At 49.6% G+C, this 19,003-nt stretch overlaps 1 protein-coding gene across 1 annotated transcript; it reads right to left on the reverse strand.

The window, feature by feature from the left end:
* Positions 1–657: 657 nt before the first annotated feature.
* On the reverse strand, positions 658–12,901 carry LOC137911601 (disks large homolog 4-like). The gene is made up of 15 exons (XM_068755984.1): positions 12,851–12,901; positions 12,328–12,452; positions 6,855–7,024; positions 6,644–6,780; positions 6,424–6,574; positions 6,075–6,343; positions 4,399–4,501; positions 3,510–3,606; positions 3,118–3,294; positions 2,884–3,047; positions 2,463–2,564; positions 1,395–1,571; positions 1,222–1,348; positions 1,066–1,157; positions 658–992 (listed from the first exon to the last, which is right to left on the reverse strand). Exons 1-15 carry the CDS (start codon positions 12,899–12,901, stop codon positions 886–888), a joined length of 2,049 nt encoding a protein of 682 aa, XP_068612085.1. The 3' UTR covers positions 658–885.
* Between the last annotated feature and the right edge of the window lie 6,102 nt (positions 12,902–19,003).

Here is a 19,003-nt window from a genome sequence, read left to right on the forward strand (position 1 = left end):
GGTGGGAGGAACCCGGAGAACCCAGAGAACCCGGAGAACCCACGCAGACACGGGGAGAAGTCAGAAAGACGGATCCAAACCTGTGCTCTCGCTGCGAGGCAACAGCGCTGACCACTGCCCCACCTTCCTGCCCGTGTTTAATGATCAGCATAACTTCTCGAGGCCCCGCCCTCAAGGACTCCGTAGAGTCACATGACGCAAGTTCACCTGAGGAGAAGTCAAGGTCATTGGGCCAGAACTGATCCATCAATGAGACGTTTTAGTAAAGGAATTTATTTAAATAGTGAACTTATAGCTAATAAATATCCACATTGCTCTTTAGAACCTTTAGAGACATGACCTCAGGTAACCCTGGCGGATGTGATGTATTTTACCCACAACACCAGTCCACTGGCTGGACGGGGTCACCGGGGGTCACCGGTCTGTCAGCTGACCCAGGCTGACCAACGAGAGTCCACCAAGTGACCCGTTCCGGTCTGATCAGGTGAGGAGACGTGGAGTTGTAGTCCATGCGTGAGTGACCTTTGTAGTCCAAACCGGTAGCATTGTGGGTGTTGTAGTCCACTGACACTAAGCCCTGAATAAACTTTGAGCCCCATTATTTTATTTACAGCCACACTAGTCTTTATGTACATCGTCCACACACACACACACACACACACACACACACTCCCACACATCATCAATCACAGAGAGATCAATAAATAAAAGTCTAGAAATACTTGATTCTCACCAGAGCTCTCTAGTCATTGATCCATTATTTACTGATAGTACAACACGACCGGGTGGAGAGACAGCTCAGACTGCTGCCTCGTCACCTTCCTGTAGAAAGAAAAGAAATGGGGCGTGTCCCCCCAGGTGGGCTTCTGGGGAGCGGCTGATCAATCACAGTCTGTCGCGGGCAGAAACCCAAATGTAAGGTCCACTCTGCTCCTCGATGACGGCTTTGACCAGGTGGTACACCTCCTCGAAGCTGTCGCCGTACATGATGGCTGCACACGAACACACTCCAGTTGATATCGCACCAGGAGATGCTCCTCCTACAAATGTCAGGTGTGCTTTTACCTGTGAAACACTCCAGGAAGTCTTGTTCCAGCTTGATGGCTCGGTCCAGAGCTTTCCTGGCCTGGTCCTCTGACAGACGCTTGTTCAGGTCCCTGCACATGAACGCTAACGTCACGGACTTGTTCAGGTGTCTCACCTGCATCCTCACTGACTTACAGGATGTTCTCCAGGGATCGTGGGCGGATGAAGATGGCGATGGGGTGAAGGTGAGCGGCCTGCAGTCTCCTCACGGCGTTGGCCGACACGTCCAGGATGCAGTGTTTCCCCTGATCAACAGACACGCCTCAGACACGCCTCTTCACCAGCTTAGAAACACGAAGCGCCGCGACTCACCTGCTCCGCCACCTGCCTGACACTCTGCACCGAAGTCCCGTACAGGTGGTTGTTGTACTGCCCCGCCTCAATGAAGCGATGCGATTGGATGTCCCGCTCCATCTGTTCCCGCGATGAGACAAAATGGTAGTCCCGCCCATCTGCCTCGTAGTCCCTGCGGGGACGGGTCGTGTCTGCAGAGAGGAACACGTCACTCGTTTTGTTCTGTTCGGTCTGCAGAGGAACACGTCACTCGTTTTGTTCTGTTCGGTCTGCAGAGGAACTCGTCACTCGTTTTGTTCTGTTCGGTCTGCAGAGAAGAACTCGTCACTCGTTTTGTTCTGTTCGGTCTGCAGAGAAGAACTCGTCACTCGTTTTGTTCTGTTCGGTCTGCAGAGAAGAACTCGTCACTCGTTTTGTTCTGTTCGGTCTGCAGAGGAACTCGTTTTGTTCTGGTCGGTCTGCAGAGAGGAACTCGTCACTCGTTTTGTTCTGTTCGGTCTGCAGAGAAGAACTCGTCACTCGTTTTGTTCTGTTCGGTCTGCAGAGGAACTCGTTTTGTTCTGGTCGGTCTGCAGAGAGGAACTCGTCACTCGTTTTGTTCTGGTCGGTCTGCAGAGGAACTCGTCACTCGTTTTGTTCTGTTCGGTCTGCAGAGAGGAACACGTCACTCGTTTTGTTCTGTTCGGTCTGCAGAGGAACTCGTTTTGTTCTGTTCGGTCTGCAGAGAAGAACTCGTCACTCGTTTTGTTCTGTTCGGTCTGCAGAGAGGAACACGTCACTCGTTTTGTTCTGTTCGGTCTGCAGAGGAACACGTCACTCGTTTTGTTCTGTTCGGTCTGCAGAGGAACACGTCACTCGTTTTGTTCTGTTCGGTCTGCAGAGGAACTCGTTTTGTTCTGGTCGGTCTGCAGAGAGGAACACGTCACTCGTTTTGTTCTGTTCGGTCTGCAGAGAGGAACACGTCACTCGTTTTGTTCTGTTCGGTCTGCAGAGGAACTCGTCACTCGTTTTGTTCTGTTCGGTCTGCAGAGGAACTCGTCACTCGTTTTGTTCTGGTCGGCCGTCTGACGCGGGTCACTTACGAGGGACGCATGAGCCGAACTTGTCCGGGAACTCGGACAGCAGGTCGTCATTGACCCGGTCTTTGGTCGGACCCAAGATGATAACGGGCCGAGCGTAGTCCACTGAAGACACACAGCAGAAAGCTAATGTTAGCGGCGGTGAGAGCACACCTGGGTATGGTTCTGATGGTTCTGATGGTTCTGTGGGAGTTAAGAGTTAACTAACTCTAACTAGCACAGGTCACAGGTGGGCAGGAAGTGTTCTCGCCTCACCTGGTGGACGTCAGGTAGCAGAGCATGTATAATACGTAGGATACGGGCTGCTGCTGTGGATCAGTTCTGCACCGGCTCAGGGTCTGACCTGAACCGGGTCCAGATCTACGGGGGTCTGACCTGAACCGTGACCTAAGCGTTTGAGGTCAAAGGTTAATATGACACTGACCTTCGATTTGGGTGATGAGCTCGTAGCTGTGGACGAAAGCTTCTCGCCCTGTGAGGAGAAAACCTTCCATTATCAAAGTAACCATGGAAACCCCTTTCCCTCCATTGATCGGGCCTGTTTGATCACCTTTACTCTTCATGCGTGACCACTCCTTCCTCTCTACTCTGAAACACACAGAGGGGCAGCATGAGCCCTAACCCTGACCCCTGACCCCTGACCCCGTGCTGTAACTACCTGTGTTTGGACGGGATGAAGCCCAGCTCCTCCAGCTCCCCCTGCTGGTTGACCCGTCTGGCCTGCCACCACTCCTCGTCGGCGCCGTCCACCACGTGGAGGACCTCGCCGAAGCTAAAGTCCAGCGCTTGGGACAGGACGCCACCGTCCCACTGCTTCTCGTAGTCAAACAGGGCCCTGAAAGCAGAGCCAGGCTCCAGTCCCAGGTCCGGTGTGTCTTCTTCTCTTGTTAGGAATGCAGCACTAGTGCCACCTTCTGGCACTAGTGCTGCATTACCGCCGTGCGTGCTGGGCCTGTTACCGGGTCGCCGCGGCCTGATGAGCCGTGCTGCTCACAGATCACCGCTGGTCTCACCTGAGTTGTGGTGGACGACCTGTCCAGGTGTGTTTACCTGACGTAGAAGCTGCGGCTGGCTCTCAGACTTCCAGACGAGCTGTTCATCATCTGCTCCCGCAGGTCGTGGATCTTGGCTTCAAAGCGACTATACTCTGCAGGATGAGAGACGGATGATCTGAGCTAGTCGATGCTAGCTTAAGGCTAGCTTAGGGCTAGCTCCAATAGCCAATCAGAGAAGAGACCAAAGTTTATACTGCTAAGAAAGAATCCGGCCAAAAAAGCAGCTTAAATTCTGAAAGATAATGATAATGATCAGCATGATAATGCTGATCGCTTTGAAGCCAAGATCCACGACCTGCGGTCGATAATGCTGATCATTATCATGCTGATCATTATCATTATCATTATCATTAAATTCTGAAAGAATAACGTCAATAAAGTTATGAAGAAAGAGACGCAACCTCTCTCTCTCTCTCTGCCTCCCTCTCTTCTCTCCCTCTCTCCCTCCCTCTCTCTCTTCTCTCTGCCTCCCTCTCTTCTCTCCCTCTCTCCCTCCCTCTCTCTCTCTTCTCTCTGCCTCCCTCTCTCCCTCCCTCTCTCTCTCTTCTCTCTGCCTCCCTCTCTCTCTCTCTCTCTCTCTCTTCTCTCTGCCTCCCTCTCTTCTCTCCCTCTCTGCCTCTCTCTCTCTCTTCTCTCTGCCCCCCTCTCTCTCTCTCTCTCTCTCTGCCTCTCTGGGACCAACAAAGGAGGAAACAGTGAAGCTCAGTGAGATGTTTCTTTAAATCCCTGAGTAACGCTCTCATCAGACTTCCTTCACCTGTCCCAGGTGTGTTTCGCTCGCTAAAGTCCATCATCTGTTTGTGTTGATGAGAGAGCCGTTCATCACATCGATGTCATCAGCTAGCGGTGATGTCATTGGACAGGCGTTGCCAGGCAACAGTTACCTTCAGGTCGGTACTGCGCTACGATGGTGACCGTCTGTCCAGCGTTCTTCAGAGCTCCTGCTGCCTGTTCGTGTGTCGCATACCTGAGGTCCACCCCGTTCACCTGTGTTAGCATCAGAGGATTTACACAGGCTAGCATGTTAGCATCAGAGGATTTACACAGGCTAGCATGTTAGCATCATAGCATCAGAGGATTTATATAGGCTAGCATGTTAGCATCATAGCATCAGAGGATTTATATAGGCTAGCATGTTAGCATCAGATGATTTATACAGGCTAGCATGTTAGCATCAGATGATTTATATAGGCTAGCATGTTAGCATCAGAGGATTTACACAGGCTAGCATGTTAGCATCAGAGGATTTACACAGGCTAGCATGTTAGCATCAGAGGATTTACACAGGCTAGCATGTTAGCATCAGAGGATTTATATAAGCTAGCATGTTAGCATCAGATGATTTATATAGGCTAGCATGTTAGCATCAGATGATTTATACAGGCTAGCATGTTAGCATCAGAGGATTTATACAGGCTAGCATGTTAGCATCAGAGAATTTACACAGGCTAGCATGTTAGCATCAGAGGATTTACACAGGCTAGCATGTTAGCATCATAGCATCAGAGGATTTATATAGGCTAGCATGTTAGCATCAGATGATTTATACAGGCTAGCATGTTAGCATCAGATGATTTATATAGGCTAGCATGTTAGCATCAGAGGATTTACACAGGCTAGCATGTTAGCATCATAGCATCAGAGGATTTATATAGGCTAGCATGTTAGCATCAGATGATTTATACAGGCTAGCATGTTAGCATCAGATGATTTATATAGGCTAGCATGTTAGCATCAGAGGATTTACACAGGCTAGCATGTTAGCATCAGAGGATTTACACAGGCTAGCATGTTAGCATCAGAGGATTTATACAGGCTAGCATGTTAGCATCAGAGGATTTATACAGGCTAGCATGTTAGCATCAGAGGATTTATACAGGCTAGCATGTTAGCATCAGAGGATTTATACAGGCTAGCATGTTAGCATGTACTCACACTGAGGACCTGGTCTGGTCCTGGTCTGTGTACTCACACTGAGGACCTGGTCTGGTCCTGGTCTGTGTACTCACCTTGAGGACCTGGTCTGGTCCTGGTCTGTGTACTCACCTTGAGGACCTGGTCTGGTCTTGGTCTGTGTACTCACCTTGAGGACCTGGTCTGGTCCTGGTCTGTGTACTCACACTGAGGACCTGGTCTGGTCCTGGTCTGTGTACTCACACTGAGGACCTGGTCTGGTCCTGGTCTGTGTACTCACACTGAGGACCTGGTCTGGTCCTGGTCTGTGTACTCACACTGAGGACCTGGTCTGGTCCTGGTCTGGTCCTGGTCTGTGTACTCACACTGAGGACCTGGTCTGGTCCTGGTCTGTGTACTCACACTGAGGACCTGGTCTGGTCCTGGTCTGGTCCTGGTCTGTGTACTCACACTGAGGACCTGGTCTGGTCCTGGTCTGTGTACTCACACTGAGGACCTGGTCTGGTCCTGGTCTGGTCCTGGTCTGTGTACTCACACTGAGGACCTGGTCTGGACCTGGTCTGTGTACTCACACTGAGGACCTGGTCTGGTCTTGGTCTGTGTACTCACACTGAGGACCTGGTCTGGTCCTGGTCTGTGTACTCACACTGAGGATCTGGTCCCCCTTCCGGAGCTCCCCACTCAGGTCTGCTGGTCCTCCTGCGAGGATGAAGGAGATGAAGATCCCCTCTCCATCCTCTCCACCCACGATGTTGAAGCCCAGTCCGGTGGAGCCGCGCTGCACGCACACCCGGCGAGGTTCCCTGGAGTATTCGTCCTCTCCCATCATGCCACGGGGGACAGGGGAGTGTCGTCGTGGCGATGGAGGCGGGAGGGCTTGTGGGTAATCACACATGTAGTCTGGCTCCATGTAGGCTGCAGACATCCAGTAGCCAACATTAGCTAACGCTCATGCTAGCTTGCTGCTATGAGCTAACATCAAGGGTAGCGCTTACAGCTGGTCAGGTCGGGGGGGCTGTATCGATCAGCTGGGTGTATGTACTGGGAGTTGGGCGTGGCCACCTTCAGGTAGACCACCTCTCCGGTGTTCTTCAGAGCCGACACGGCATCTTCATGAAGGACGTCCTCCAGAGACATGTGGTTCACCTGAAGGGGTCAAAGGTCAGGTCAGACGAGGCCCCGTGGGGAACAGCAGAGGCCCGGGGGGTCTCGTACAGCCAGTATTTTGTCGCCGATCTGGAGACGCCCGTCGCGGTGCGCCGCCCCGCCCTCAATGATCTTGGTGACGTAGATGCTGTTGTCTCCTGGGACGTGTTGGTTCCCGACCCCGCCAGCGATACTGAAGCCCAGCCCTGCAGAACCGTCAGAGGTCAAAGGTCGGGTCAACGCACGCAGGTAAACACTCATCATCAAGTAACCCGTCTACCTTTAGGTCCTTTCATCAGTTTGATCTGTGTGATGCGTTCACTTGGGGGGCGTCGCCTCAGGACGTACAGTCTAACTACAGGCCCCGCCTCCTTCAGCGCCTCCACGGCGATGGAGTGAGCGACCTCGCGCACGTCAACGTCATTCACGAATACGATGCTGTCGTTCACCCTGGAGGTGAAGAAAACAACTCTGTGTGTGTGTCGTGTGTGTGTGCGTGTTGTGTGTCTGCGTTGCGTGTGTGTCGTGTGTGTTGTGTGTGTGTGCGTGTCTGCGTTGTGTGTATGTTGTGTGTGTGCGTGTTGTGTGTCTGCGTTGCATGTGTGTTGTGTGTGTGTGCGTGTTGTGTGTCTGCGTTGCGTGTGTGTTGTGTGTGTGTGTGTGTGTTGCGTGTCTGCGTTGTGTTGTGTGTGCGTGTCTGCGTTGCGTGTGTGTTGTGTGTGTTGTGTGTGCGTGTTGCGTGCGTGTTGCGTGTGTGTTGTGTGTTGTGTTGTGTGTGCGTGTCTGCGTTGCGTGTGTTGTGTGTGTGTGTGTTGCGTGTCCGTGTTGTGTGTGTGTTGTGTGTGTTGTGTGTGTGTGTTGTGTGTGTTGCGTGTCTGCGTTGTGTGTGTGTTGTGTGTGCGTGTGTGTGTTGCGTGTCTGCGTTGTGTGTGTGTTGTGTGTGTGCGTGTTGTGTGTCTGCGTTGCATGTGTGTTGTGTGTGTGTGTTGTGTGTCTGCATTGCGTGTGTGTTGTGTGTGTGTGTGTGTGCGTGTTGTGTGTCTGCGTTGCGTGTGTGTTGTGTGTGTGTGTGTGTGTTGCGTGTCTGCGTTGTGTGTGTGTTGTGTGTGCGTGTCTGCGTTGCGTGTGTGTTGTGTGTGTTGTGTGTGCGTGTTGCGTGCGTGTTGCGTGTGTGTTGTGTGTTGTGTTGTGTGTGTTGTGTGTGCGTGTCTGCGTTGCGTGTCTGCGTTGCGTGTGTTGTGTGTGTGCGTGTTGCGTGTCCGTGTTGTGTGTGTGTTGTGTGTGTTGTGTGTGTGTGTGTGTTGTGTGTGTTGCGTGTCTGCGTTGTGTGTGTGTTGTGTGTGCGTGTCTGCGTTGCGTGTATGCGTTGCATGTGTGTTGTGTGTGCGTGTCTGCGTTGCGTGTGTGTTGTGTGTGCGTGTTGCGTGTGTTGTGTGTGCGTGTCTGCGCTGCGTGTCTGCGTTGCGTGTGTGTTGTGTGTGTTGTGTGTGCGTGTTGCGTGCGTGTTGCGTGTGTGTTGTGTGTTGTGTTGTGTGTGTTGTGTGTGTTGTGTGTGCGTGTCTGCGTTGCGTGTCTGCGTTGCGTGTGTGTTGTGTGTGTTGTGTGTGTTGTGTGTGCGTGTCTGCGTTGCGTGTGTGTTGTGTGTGCGTGTCTGCGTTGCGTGTCTGCGTTGCGTGTGTGTTGTGTGTGTTGTGTGTGCGTGTTGCGTGCGTGTTGCGTGTGTGTTGTGTGTTGTGTTGTGTGTGTGCGTGTCTGCGTTGCGTGTCTGCGTTGCGTGTGTGTTGTGTTGTGTGTGTGCGTGTCCGTGTTGTGTGTGTGTTGTATGTGTTGTGTGTGTGTGTGTTGTGTGTGTTGTGTTGTGTGTGTGTGTGTGTTGTCTGTGTTGTGTGTGTTGTGTGTGTGTGTGTTGTCTGTGTTGTGTGTGTTGTGTGTGTTGTGTGTGTTGTGTTGTGTGTGTGTTGTGTTGTGTGTGTGTTGCGTGTGTGTTGTGCGTGTTGCGTGTCTGCGTTGCGTGTGTGTTGTGTTGTGTGTGTGTTGCGTGTGTGTTGTGTGTGTGTTGTGCGTGTTGCGTGTCTGCGTTGTGTGTGTGTTGCGTGTCCGTGTTGTGTGTGTGTTGTGTGTGTGTTGTGTGTGTTGCATGTGTGTTGTGTGCGTGTTGCGTGTGTGTTGTGCGTGTTGCGTGTCTGCGTTGCGTGTGTGTTGCGTGTCCGTGTTGCGTGTGTGTTGCGTGTCCGTGTTGTGTGTGTTGTGTGTGTGCGTGTTGCGTGCGTGTTGCGTGTGTGTGTGTTGTGTATGTTGTGTGTGTGTTGTGTGTGTTGTGTGTGTGCGTGTTGCGTGTGTGTGTGTTGTGTATGTTGTGTGTGTTGCGTGTCTGCGTTGCGTGTCTGCGTTGCGTGTGTGTTGTGTGTGTTGTGTTGTGTGTGTGTTGTGTTGCGTGTCTGCGTTGCGTGTGTGTTGTGTTGCGTGTCCGTGTTGTGTGTGTGTTGTGTGTGTGTTGCGTTGCGTGTGTGTTGTGTGTGTTGTGTGTGTGTTGCGTGTGTGTTGTGTGTGTTGTGTGTGTTGTGTGTGTTGCGTGTGTGTTGTGTGTTGTGTGTGTTGTGTGTGTTGCGTGTCCGTGTTGCGTGTGTGTTGTGTGTGTGTTGCGTGTCCGTGTTGTGTGTGTTGCGTGTCCGTGTTGCGTGTGTGTTGCGTGTGTGTTGTGTGTGTGTTGCGTGTCCGTGTTGTGTGTGTGTTGTGCGTGTTGTGTTGTGTGTGTTGCGTGTGTGTTGTGTGTGTGTTGTGTGTGTGTTGTGTGTGTGTTGTGTGTGTTGCGTGTGTTGCGTGTGTGTTGTGTGTGTTGCGTGTGTGTTGTGTGTGTGTTGTGTGTGTTGCGTGTGTTGCGTGTGTGTTGTGTGTGTTGCGTGTGTGTTGCGTGTGTGTTGTGTGTGTGTTGCGTTGCGTGTGTGTTGTGTGTGTTGTGTTGTGTTGCGTGTGTGTTGTGTTGTGTGTGTTGCGTGTGTGTTGTGTGTGTGTTGTGCGTGTTGCGTGTCTGTGTTGCGTGTGTGTTGTGTTGCGTGTCCGTGTTGCGTGTGTGTTGTGTGTGTGTTGCGTTGCGTGTGTGTTGTGTGTGTTGTGTTGTGTGTGTGTTGTGTGTTGTGTGTGTGTTGTGTGTGTGTTGCGTGTGTGTTGTGTGTGTTGCGTGTGTGTTGTGTTGTGTTGTGTGTGTTGCGTGTGTGTTGTGTATGTGTTGTGTGTGTGTTGTGTGTGTGTTGCGTTGCGTGTGTGTTGTGTGTGTTGCGTGTGTGTTGTGTTGTGTTGTGTGTGTTGCGTGTGTGTTGTGTGTGTGTTGTGTGTTGTGTGTGTGTTGTGTGTGTGTGTGTTGCGTGTGTGTTGTGTGTGTTGCGTGTGTGTTGTGTATGTGTTGTGTGTGTTGCGTGTGTGTTGTGTATGTGTTGTGTGTGTTGTGTGTTGTGTGTGTGTTGTGTGTGTTGCGTGTCCGTGTTGCGTGTGTGTTGTGTGTGTGTTGCGTTGCGTTGCGTGTGTGTTGTGTGTGTTGTGTTGTGTGTGTGTTGTGTGTGTGTTGCGTTGCGTGTGTGTTGTGTGTGTTGCGTGTGTGTTGTGTTGTGTTGTGTGTGTTGCGTGTGTGTTGTGTTGTGTTGTGTGTGTTGCGTGTGTGTTGTGTGTGTGTTGTGTGTGTGTTGTGTGTTGTGTGTGAGTTGTGTGTGTGTGTGTTGCGTGTGTGTTGTGTGTGTTGCGTGTGTGTTGTGTATGTGTTGTGTGTGTGTTGTGTGTGTGTTGCGTTGCGTGTGTGTTGTGTGTGTTGCGTGTGTGTTGTGTTGTGTGTGTTGCGTGTGTGTTGTGTGTGTGTTGTGTGTGTGTTGTGTGTTGTGTGTGTGTTGTGTGTGTGTGTGTTGCGTGTGTGTTGTGTGTGTTGCGTGTGTGTTGTGTTGTGTGTGTTGCGTGTGTGTTGTGTGTGTTGCGTGTGTGTGTTGTGTGTTGTGTGTGTGTTGTGTGTGTTGCGTGTCCGTGTTGCGTGTGTGTTGTGTGTGTGTTGCGTTGCGTGTGTGTTGTGTGTGTTGTGTTGTGTGTGTGTTGTGTGTTGTGTGTTGTGTGTGTGTTGCGTGTGTGTTGTGTGTGTGTTGCGTGTCTGTGTGTTGTGTGTGTTGCGTGTCTGTGTTGCGTGTGTGTTGTGTGTGTGTTGCGTGTGTGTTGCGTGTGTGTTGTGTGTGTTGCGTGTGTGTTGCGTGTGTGTTGTGTGTGTGTTGCATGTGTGTTGTGTGTGTGTTGTGTTGTGTGTGTGTTGTGTGTGTTGTGTGTGTTGCGTGTGTGTTGTGTGTGTTGTGTTGTGTGTGTGTGTGTTGCGTGTGTGTTGCGTATGTGTTGTGTGTGTTGCGTGTGTGTTGTGTGTGTGTTGCGTGTGTGTTGTGTGTGTGTTGTGTTGTGTGTGTGTTGTGTGTGTTGCGTGTCTGTGTGTGTGTGTTGTGTGTGTTGCGTGTGTGTTGTGTTGTGTGTGTTGCGTGTGTGTTGTGTGTGTTGTGCGTGTTGCGTGTGTTGCGTGTCTGTGCGTGTGTGTTGCGCGTGTTGCGTGTCTGTGCGTGTGTGTTGTGCGTGTTGCGTGTCTGTGCGTGTGTGTTGTGTGTGTTGTGTGTGTTGCGTGTGTTGCGTGTCTGTGCGTGTGTGTTGTGTGTGTTGTGCGTGTTGCGTGTTGCGTGTCTGTGCGTGTGTGTTGTGTGTGTGTTGCGTTGCGTGTGTGTTGTGTGTGTTGTGTTGCGTTGCGTGTGTGTTGTGCGTGTTGCGTGTGTGTTGTGTGTGTTGTGTGTGTTGCGTGTCTGTGTTGTGTGTGTGTTGTGTGTGTGTTGTGTGTGTTGCGTTGCGTGTGTGTTGTGTTGTGTGTGTGTTGCGTGTGTGTTGTGTTGCGTGTGTGTTGTGTGTGTTGTGTTGTGTGTGTGTTGTGTGTGTGTTGCGTGTCCGTGTTGTGTGTGTGTTGCGTGTGTGTTGTGTGTGTTGCGTGTCTGTGTGTGTGTGTGTTGTGCGTGTTGCGTGTCTGTGCGTGTGTGTTGTGTGCGTGTTGCGTGTCTGTGTGTGTGTGTTGCGTGTCTGTGTGTGTGTGTTGCGTGTCCGTGTTGTGTGTGTGTTGCGTGTGTGTGTGTTGCGTGTGTGTTGTGTGTGTTGTGTGTGTGTGTTGCGTGTGTGTGTTGTGTGTTGTGTGTGTTGTGTGTGTGTGTGTTGTGTGTGTTGCGTTGCGTGTGTGTTGCGTGTGTGTGTTGTGTGTTGTGTGTGTTGCGTTGCGTGTGTGTTGTGTGTGTGTGTTGCGTGTGTGTGTTGTGTGTGTTGTGTGTGTTGCGTGTTGTGTGTGTTGCGCGTGTTGCGTGTGTGTTGTGTGTGTTGTGTGTGTTGCGTGTGTTGCGTGTCTGTGCGTGTGTGTTGTGTTGTGTGTGTGTGTGTTGCGTGTGTGTTGTGTTGTGTGTGTTGCGTGTTGTGTGTGTTGCGTGTTGCGTGTTGCGTGTCTGTGCGTGTGTGTTGCGTGTGTTGTGTGTGTGTTGCGTGTGTGTTGTGTGTGTGTTGCGTGTGTGTTGTGTGTGTGTTGCGTGTCTGTGCGTGTGTGTTGTGTTGTGCGTGTTGCGTGTGTGTTGTGTATGTGTTGTGTGTGTTGCGTGTGTGTTGTGTTGTGTGTGTTGCGTGTTGTGTGTGTTGTGTGTGTTGCGTGTTGCGTGTTGCGTGTCTGTGCGTGTGTGTGTTGTGCGTGTTGCGTGTCTGTGCGTGTGTGTTGCTACCGCAGACGTCCATCCTGCGCTGCTGCTCCTCCCGGGATGATCTTGGTGATGAAGATCGACGGGTCGTCTCCGATGTGAGGATTATCGGTTCCTCCGGCGATGCTGAAGCCCAGACCGGAGTTCCCCTGAACACAGATCAATCACATGTATGGATCCTGATCAGCTCGGTTTCACGTCCTCCAGTGAAGAACATGATTTGAGGATCTGCTTTCAGGCCTGGAGGAACTCGAGGAGGGGTTCAACCTGGACAGGTGTCCCCTTCATCCCAAAGGAAGACAAACAGCCAATCACAGTCCTGCCTGCAGTCACCTGTTCACCTCCACGATTGGTCAGTTCATTAGGTGCTGCTTCTGTACCATCAGGACCTCCGCCTTCTGTGTAGTACTGCTACTGTGTAGTATGGTCTGTTACTGTTTACTATTATCTGTTACTGTGTAGTACTGTCTGCTACTGTGTAGTATGGTCTGTTACTGTGTAGTACTGTATTTTCCTGTGTACTACTCTGTTTCTGTGCAGTACTCACCCTCTCCAAAGTGATCTCCTCATACTCCAGTTCCCCCTCTGAGCCGTTCATCTGTAAAAACACAGAACATCACATGATCAGCATCTCCATGGCAACTAAAGAGAAGGTTGACCATGGCAACTGTGACTGTAGCAACTGCGGCCACATCTTTTATAACGTCTTGTGCACACAGTCGTTATTACATCACTTCCTGCCGCATGAGCATCAGAAAGCCTTGATTTATCACAAAACATCAAAGATTCAACGGTCGTATTTATAACAGAAATATCTTACTGCTAGCATTATGCTACAGCTGCTGCTCATTTACGGCTAGCATTATGCTACAGCTGCTGCTCATTTACTGCTAGCATTATGCTCCAGCTGCTGCTCATTTACGGCTAGCATTATGCTACAGCTGCTGCTCATTTACTGCTAGCATTATGCTCCAACTGCCTGTCTTTTCCTGCTAGCATTATGCTCCAGCTGCCTGTCTTTTCCTGCTAGCATTATGCTCCAGCTGCCTGTCTTTTCCTGCTAGCATTATGCTCCAGCTGCCTGTCTTTTCCTGCTAGCATTATGCTACAGCTGCCTGTCTTTTCCTGCTAGCATTATGCTCCAGCTGCCTGTCTTTTCCTGCTAGCATTATGCTCCAGCTGCCTGTCTTTTCCTGCTAGCATTATGCTCCAGCTGCCTGTCTTTTCCTGCTAGCATTATGCTACAGCTGCCTGTCTTTTCCTGCTAGCATTATGCTCCAGCTGCCTGTCTTTTCCTGCTAGCATTATGCTCCAGCTGCCTGTCTTTTCCTGCTAGCATTATGCTCCAGCTGCTGCTCATTTACGGCTAGCATTATGCTACCGCTGCTGCTCATTTCCTGCTACGGTATGAAGGGTTAGCTGTTGTGTGTAGTTGCTGAGCTAAAGCTCGTCTGTCACTGACTGTTTCCCTGGAGGCCTTCAGTCGTTCACCTCTCTCTCTTTCTGGAAGAGCGAGCTTCACAATAGTTACATAACAGAGAGGAGAGCGAGGCTGCGTTCCAGTGATCAATTAATTAACCTCTCTCTCAGTGTAAGTGTATTGACAATCATGTGAAAATGTAGTGTGTATACTGATTCGTGAATGTCGTGTTCAGAATGAGCCAATAGTTGAGTGTGAAACGATGACCCCTCTCTCACCCTCGATTGCCATCTTAGGCTGCAACAGAATGGGAGGGGCTTATCAAGACTTATCAGCTTGTGAAAATGAAGAGGAGGATCCAATACAACAGTGCAACATAAACAAATGTAAGTTCATGTACTCCTCGCAGCGTCACCGCAGCGCACACCATGACACATAAAGGTTGTCTATATTTTTCATTGTGACGGTAAATATGACTTTGAAGTACAGACAAACACTAAATAAATCTGATGAAGCTAACTGTCCTATAGCTAACTAAAGCTAAACATTACCATACTTACTAACATCTAGTGAAGCTAACGGTCCAATAGCTAACTAAAGCTAAACATTACAATACTTACTAACATCTAGTGAAGCTAACGGTCCAATAGCTAACTAAAGCTAAACAAATAAATCTGATGAAGCTAACTGTCCTATAGCTAACTAAAGCTAAACATTACAATACTTACTAACATCTAGTGAAGCTAACGGTCCAATAGCTAACTAAAGCTAAACAAATAAATCTGATTAAGCTAACTGTCCTATAGCTAACTAAAGCTAAACAAATAAATCTGATGAAGCTAACTGTCCTATAGCTAACTAAAGCGAAACATTACAATACTTACTAACATCTTGTGAAGCTAACGGTCCAATAGCTAAGTAAAGCTAAACAAATAAATCTGATGAAGCTAACTGTCCTATAGCTAACTAAAGCTAAACAAATAATTCTGATGAAGCTAACTGTCCTATAGCTAACTAAAGCTAAACATTAGAATACTTACTAACATCTAGTGAAGCTAACGGTCCAATAGCTAAGTAAAGCTAAACAAATAAATCTGATGAAGCTAACTGTCCTATAGCTAACTAAAGCTAAACAAATAATTCTGATGAAGCTAACTGTCCTATAGCTAACTAAAGCTAAACATTAGAATACTTACTAACATCTAGTGAAGCTAACGGTCCAATAGCTAAGTAAAGCTAAACAAATAAATCTGATGAAGCTAACTGTCCAATAGCTAAGTAAAGCTAAACAAATAAATCTGATGAAGCTAACTGTCCTATAGCTAACTAAAGCTAAACAAATAATTCTGATGAAGCTAACTGTCCTATAGCTAACTAAAGCTAAACATTAGAATACTTACTAACATCTAGTGAAGCTAACGGTCCTATAGCTAACTAAAGCTAAACATTACAATATACTTACTAACATCTAATAAAGCTAATGGTCCTATAGCTAAATAAAGCTAAAGATATAAATAGTTACCAACATCTGAGGAAGCTAACTGTCCTGTAGCTAACTAAAGCTAAAGGTGAAACTAGCACCATGTCCCAGATCTCATCATTCCAGACAAAACCTAAACGCAGTACAAAATGAGTACCAGATAGCAAACTCCGAACGGCCCAAAAGCGGGCGTGTCGTCGAAAGGGCAGGGCTTACGAGCGTTTTAAGGCTTGTCAATAGGAAAGGAACAACATAAATATGTTTTGACATGAAAAGATATTCAGCCAGATGTTGGGTTCATGATTTCTGGTAAGTATACTGCAGTAGTATGCGATCTGACACCGCACTACATCATCAAATTACACTGCCTATGCAAGTACGTATAGTTTTCTATACTGAGTGAAAGTAGACAGCATTGTCCACCCCGGAGCCCAAACAACAAACTCTAATTTGGCTAACTGAATAGAAATGTAACCAATCAGAGCACAGACAGTCCTGCCTCCGAGAGAGGCAGCTGTCCTTGATCCATCGGGATTGGTCAGACCTGTGGTCCCGTGCCAATCAGATGCTAATCAGCGTTATTAACGGTGTGGCCCCTACCATCATCCTCTGCCTGTGTCTCTTGGCTCTCCTCACATTGTTGATGAATCTTCGTCCCATCTTCTTGGCGTACCACACAGACACAAACATCACTTCCTGTTTCCCCCCTCTCTCCGTTACATAAACGCTGATGATGGAGCGATGGATGAAAGATTGACTGCCAATCAGAGGGAAGAAGGGGTGGTTCTCAGGAGAGACTGGTTAGGTGCCGTTTCCTAGACTCATTAGAGACGCAGACATGATTGACGATGGCGTCCGTGATTCATCCAGGAAGAGAGGAAATAAACGACCGGAATCCTGAGAGATGAATTCATAAGCTGATCCTCCAAAAGACGAAGCACCAGAAGCTGTTTGCCACTCGTCCCTCCTCCGTTCACTCGCGTTCTCTCTGCTCGACCATCCTGCACATCTCTCTCTCTCTCTCTCTCTCTCTCTTTCTCGCTGTGTGTCTCTATCTGCTCTCTCTCGCTCTCTGAAGGAATCCCCTCCCCTCAGTGATGTCACTCAGCCAGTGGCTGAGAAAGAGAGAGAGAGAGACATCCGGGCTAATGTTGTTGCCAAGGTAACCCCATCTCATCATTGTCATAGCAACGGCTGAGCAAAGAAGGCAGAGGGATGCATCAGAGGCAGCCCACGCTGTGTGTGTGTGTGTGTGTGTGTGTGTATGTGTGTGTACGCGTGTGTGTGCGTTTGCGTGTGTGTGCGTTTGCGTGTGTGTGCGTGTGGGTGTGTGTGGGTGTGTGTGTGTGTATGTGTGTGTACGCGTGTGTGTGTGTGTGCGTTTGCGTGTGTGTGCGTGTGGGTGTGTGTGGGTGTGTGTGTGTGTGTATGTGTGTGTACGCGTGTGTGTGTGTATGTGTGTGTACGTGTGTGTGTGTGTGTGTGCGTGTGGGTGTGTGTGGGTGTGTGTGTGTGTATGTGTGTGTACGCGTGTGTGTGTGTGTGCGTTTGCGTGTGTGTGCGTGTGGGTGTGTGTGGGTGTGTGTGTGTGTGTATGTGTGTGTACGCGTGTGTGTGTGTATGTGTGTGTACGTGTGTGTGTGTGTGTGTGCGTGTGGGTGTGTGTGGGTGTGTGTGGGTGTGTGTGGGTGTGTGTCAGTAATTAACAGTGATGAATCCTCGGGCTGTACGACTGATCTCAGCTCAGACAGAATATTAATAACAGCTGACCTAAAACCAAACTCATCAGCACAGTCCTTAAGGACCCCTCAGGAACCCATAGAACCTCCACAAGGACCCCTCAGGAACCCATAGAACCTCCTCAATGACTCACAGAATCTCTTATAGGACCCAAAGAACCTCCACAAGGACCCCTCAGGAACCCATAGAACCTCCTCAATGACTCACATAATCTCTTAAAGGACCAGTAGAACCTCCACAAGGACCCCTCAATGACCCATAGTACTATCTCAAGCCACACAGAGCCTTCCAGAAGATCCACAGAACCTCCTCAAGGAGCCATAGAACCTTCTAAATAACCCACAGAATATCCTTAAGGACCAGTAGAACCTCCTGAAAGACAAATAGACCCATCTGAAGAACTCTAGAATGTCCCTAAAACTCTAATGAGGGCTCTAAATCTGGCCTCAACGGGTAGCATCAGCCAAACGATAAAAAGCAGCAGTGAGAACAGGCTGGAGACACGGAGCCGCTGAGAATCTACCGTCTCACGTTGAAGTAGGAAACGTCCGTATCGAGCTTCTCATGTGAGGACGTGCAGAATAAGTGAAGAGCAGTCTCAACGCTCTACACTCCCCTCCCATTGGCTGACAGGACAACGCGGTGTAAGGAGGGTATCTTAAGCCGTCCTGAAGCATGAACAAGGGCACCTAGCTTAGCGTTAGCAGCCGTCAGGTCTCACCGAGCAGGGAGCCGACGTGTGCCTGAATCCACCTGAAGAACGTCTGCATCACCGCTGGTCCCCCTCATTCCATCACAGGTGGGGGCTCCAATGCCAGGAGACAAAGTCCAGCTCCTCAGGCTGGGATGGGCCCTTAGTGGGTTTATTCTGTAGGTATCGTTTCAGACCACAGCAGGGAAGGGGTTCACTGACAGTTTGAATTAAATGTCCCTGATCCACCTTCTCCAAAAATTCCCAAACATCACCAGACCTGCTCAGGGATCTCTGAAATGTTGTTAGACATCTCCAAAAACATCTAGAACTCCTCCACAAGGAGCACCTGTCAAAACCATTTATAAATATCTTCATGAGGAACACGGTGTGATGCTGATTCTCCGTTAGCACCTATCAAAACACCCGAAGGACCTCTGGAGCCTTCCTATTGGCTGTCGAGGCCGTGTTTGTGTGTGTGTGCCCACAAGCGTACTGTGAGAGCGGCGGGATGCGTGAATCCGTCCAGGTGGGCGTGGCTCAGCTCAGTGCTGTGTCCGTGGGTCATGTGAGTGGGGCTGGGGTTGATGGGTGGAGTCTCATCATCTTGGTACCGATACTTCTGCAGACACAGACAACATTAGCGGTTAGCTCCAAGAGTTAGCATTAGCACCATCATGCTGCTGATTAATCCATGACATCACGCCTCTCCTGCATCAAGGTGACCTACAGACTCACTTTGATTCCAAACCTCCTGAAGAGAGAGACGCTGTTGTCATAGTAACAACGAGGCTATAAGAGCCTGTGTTGCCTGGCAACTGACATCACTGAACAGAGGAGGAGCCAGACAAACAGGAAAAGACAGTCAGTCATTCTTCTTCTGAGCTTTATTTACAAGCGGTCCGTCACAAGGACCCTAACCCTAACCCCAAAACAACCATCAGTCAACCACACTGAAAGAGTCCCGGTCCAAGACCCGGTCCAGGGGACCCGGACTGTATCAGCTGTGGTCCCAGCCAGCTATTGGACGGAATATCCTGGAATCAAATTGAAGGTGAACTTTGACCTTTAGGAAATATTATGTTATTTATCACTTTATCCTGTCAGCCACTCATGTGAAGTTGGGTTTTGTAAATTATCGTATGATGTCACAGTGACCTTTGAACTTTACAAATTGAAACTAGAAAGACAATCAGAGACTGCAGACCCCGCCTCCAATAGACTATTGGATCTAGTGAGACAGTAAACAGGGCTTCTGGATCAGAGGGGCCAAACCTGCTCTAGCTTGCTGCTCCGGAACGTACTACAAGACTCCTTCTGGACTCTTTTTCCCATCATGCCATTCGTGTCCCTCCCTCTTAAAGTGACA

This window comes from Brachionichthys hirsutus, chromosome 23, assembly GCF_040956055.1.
Source record: "Brachionichthys hirsutus isolate HB-005 chromosome 23, CSIRO-AGI_Bhir_v1, whole genome shotgun sequence".
Lineage (NCBI taxonomy): Eukaryota > Metazoa > Chordata > Actinopteri > Lophiiformes > Brachionichthyidae > Brachionichthys > Brachionichthys hirsutus.

Excerpts from the sequence above, each read along its gene's own strand:
- LOC137911601 (XM_068755984.1), bottom strand. The coding sequence starts at position 12,901 with ATGAACGGCTCAGAGGGGGAACTGGAGTATGAGGAGATCACTTTGGAG. Across the intron at positions 6,781-6,854 it reads ACTGATGAAAGGACCTAAAG|GGCTGGGCTTCAGTATCGCT; the intron begins GTAGACGGGTTA and ends ACGGTTCTGCAG. Across the intron at positions 3,607-4,398 it reads AGCGCAGTACCGACCTGAAG|AGTATAGTCGCTTTGAAGCC; the intron begins GTAACTGTTGCC and ends CTCATCCTGCAG.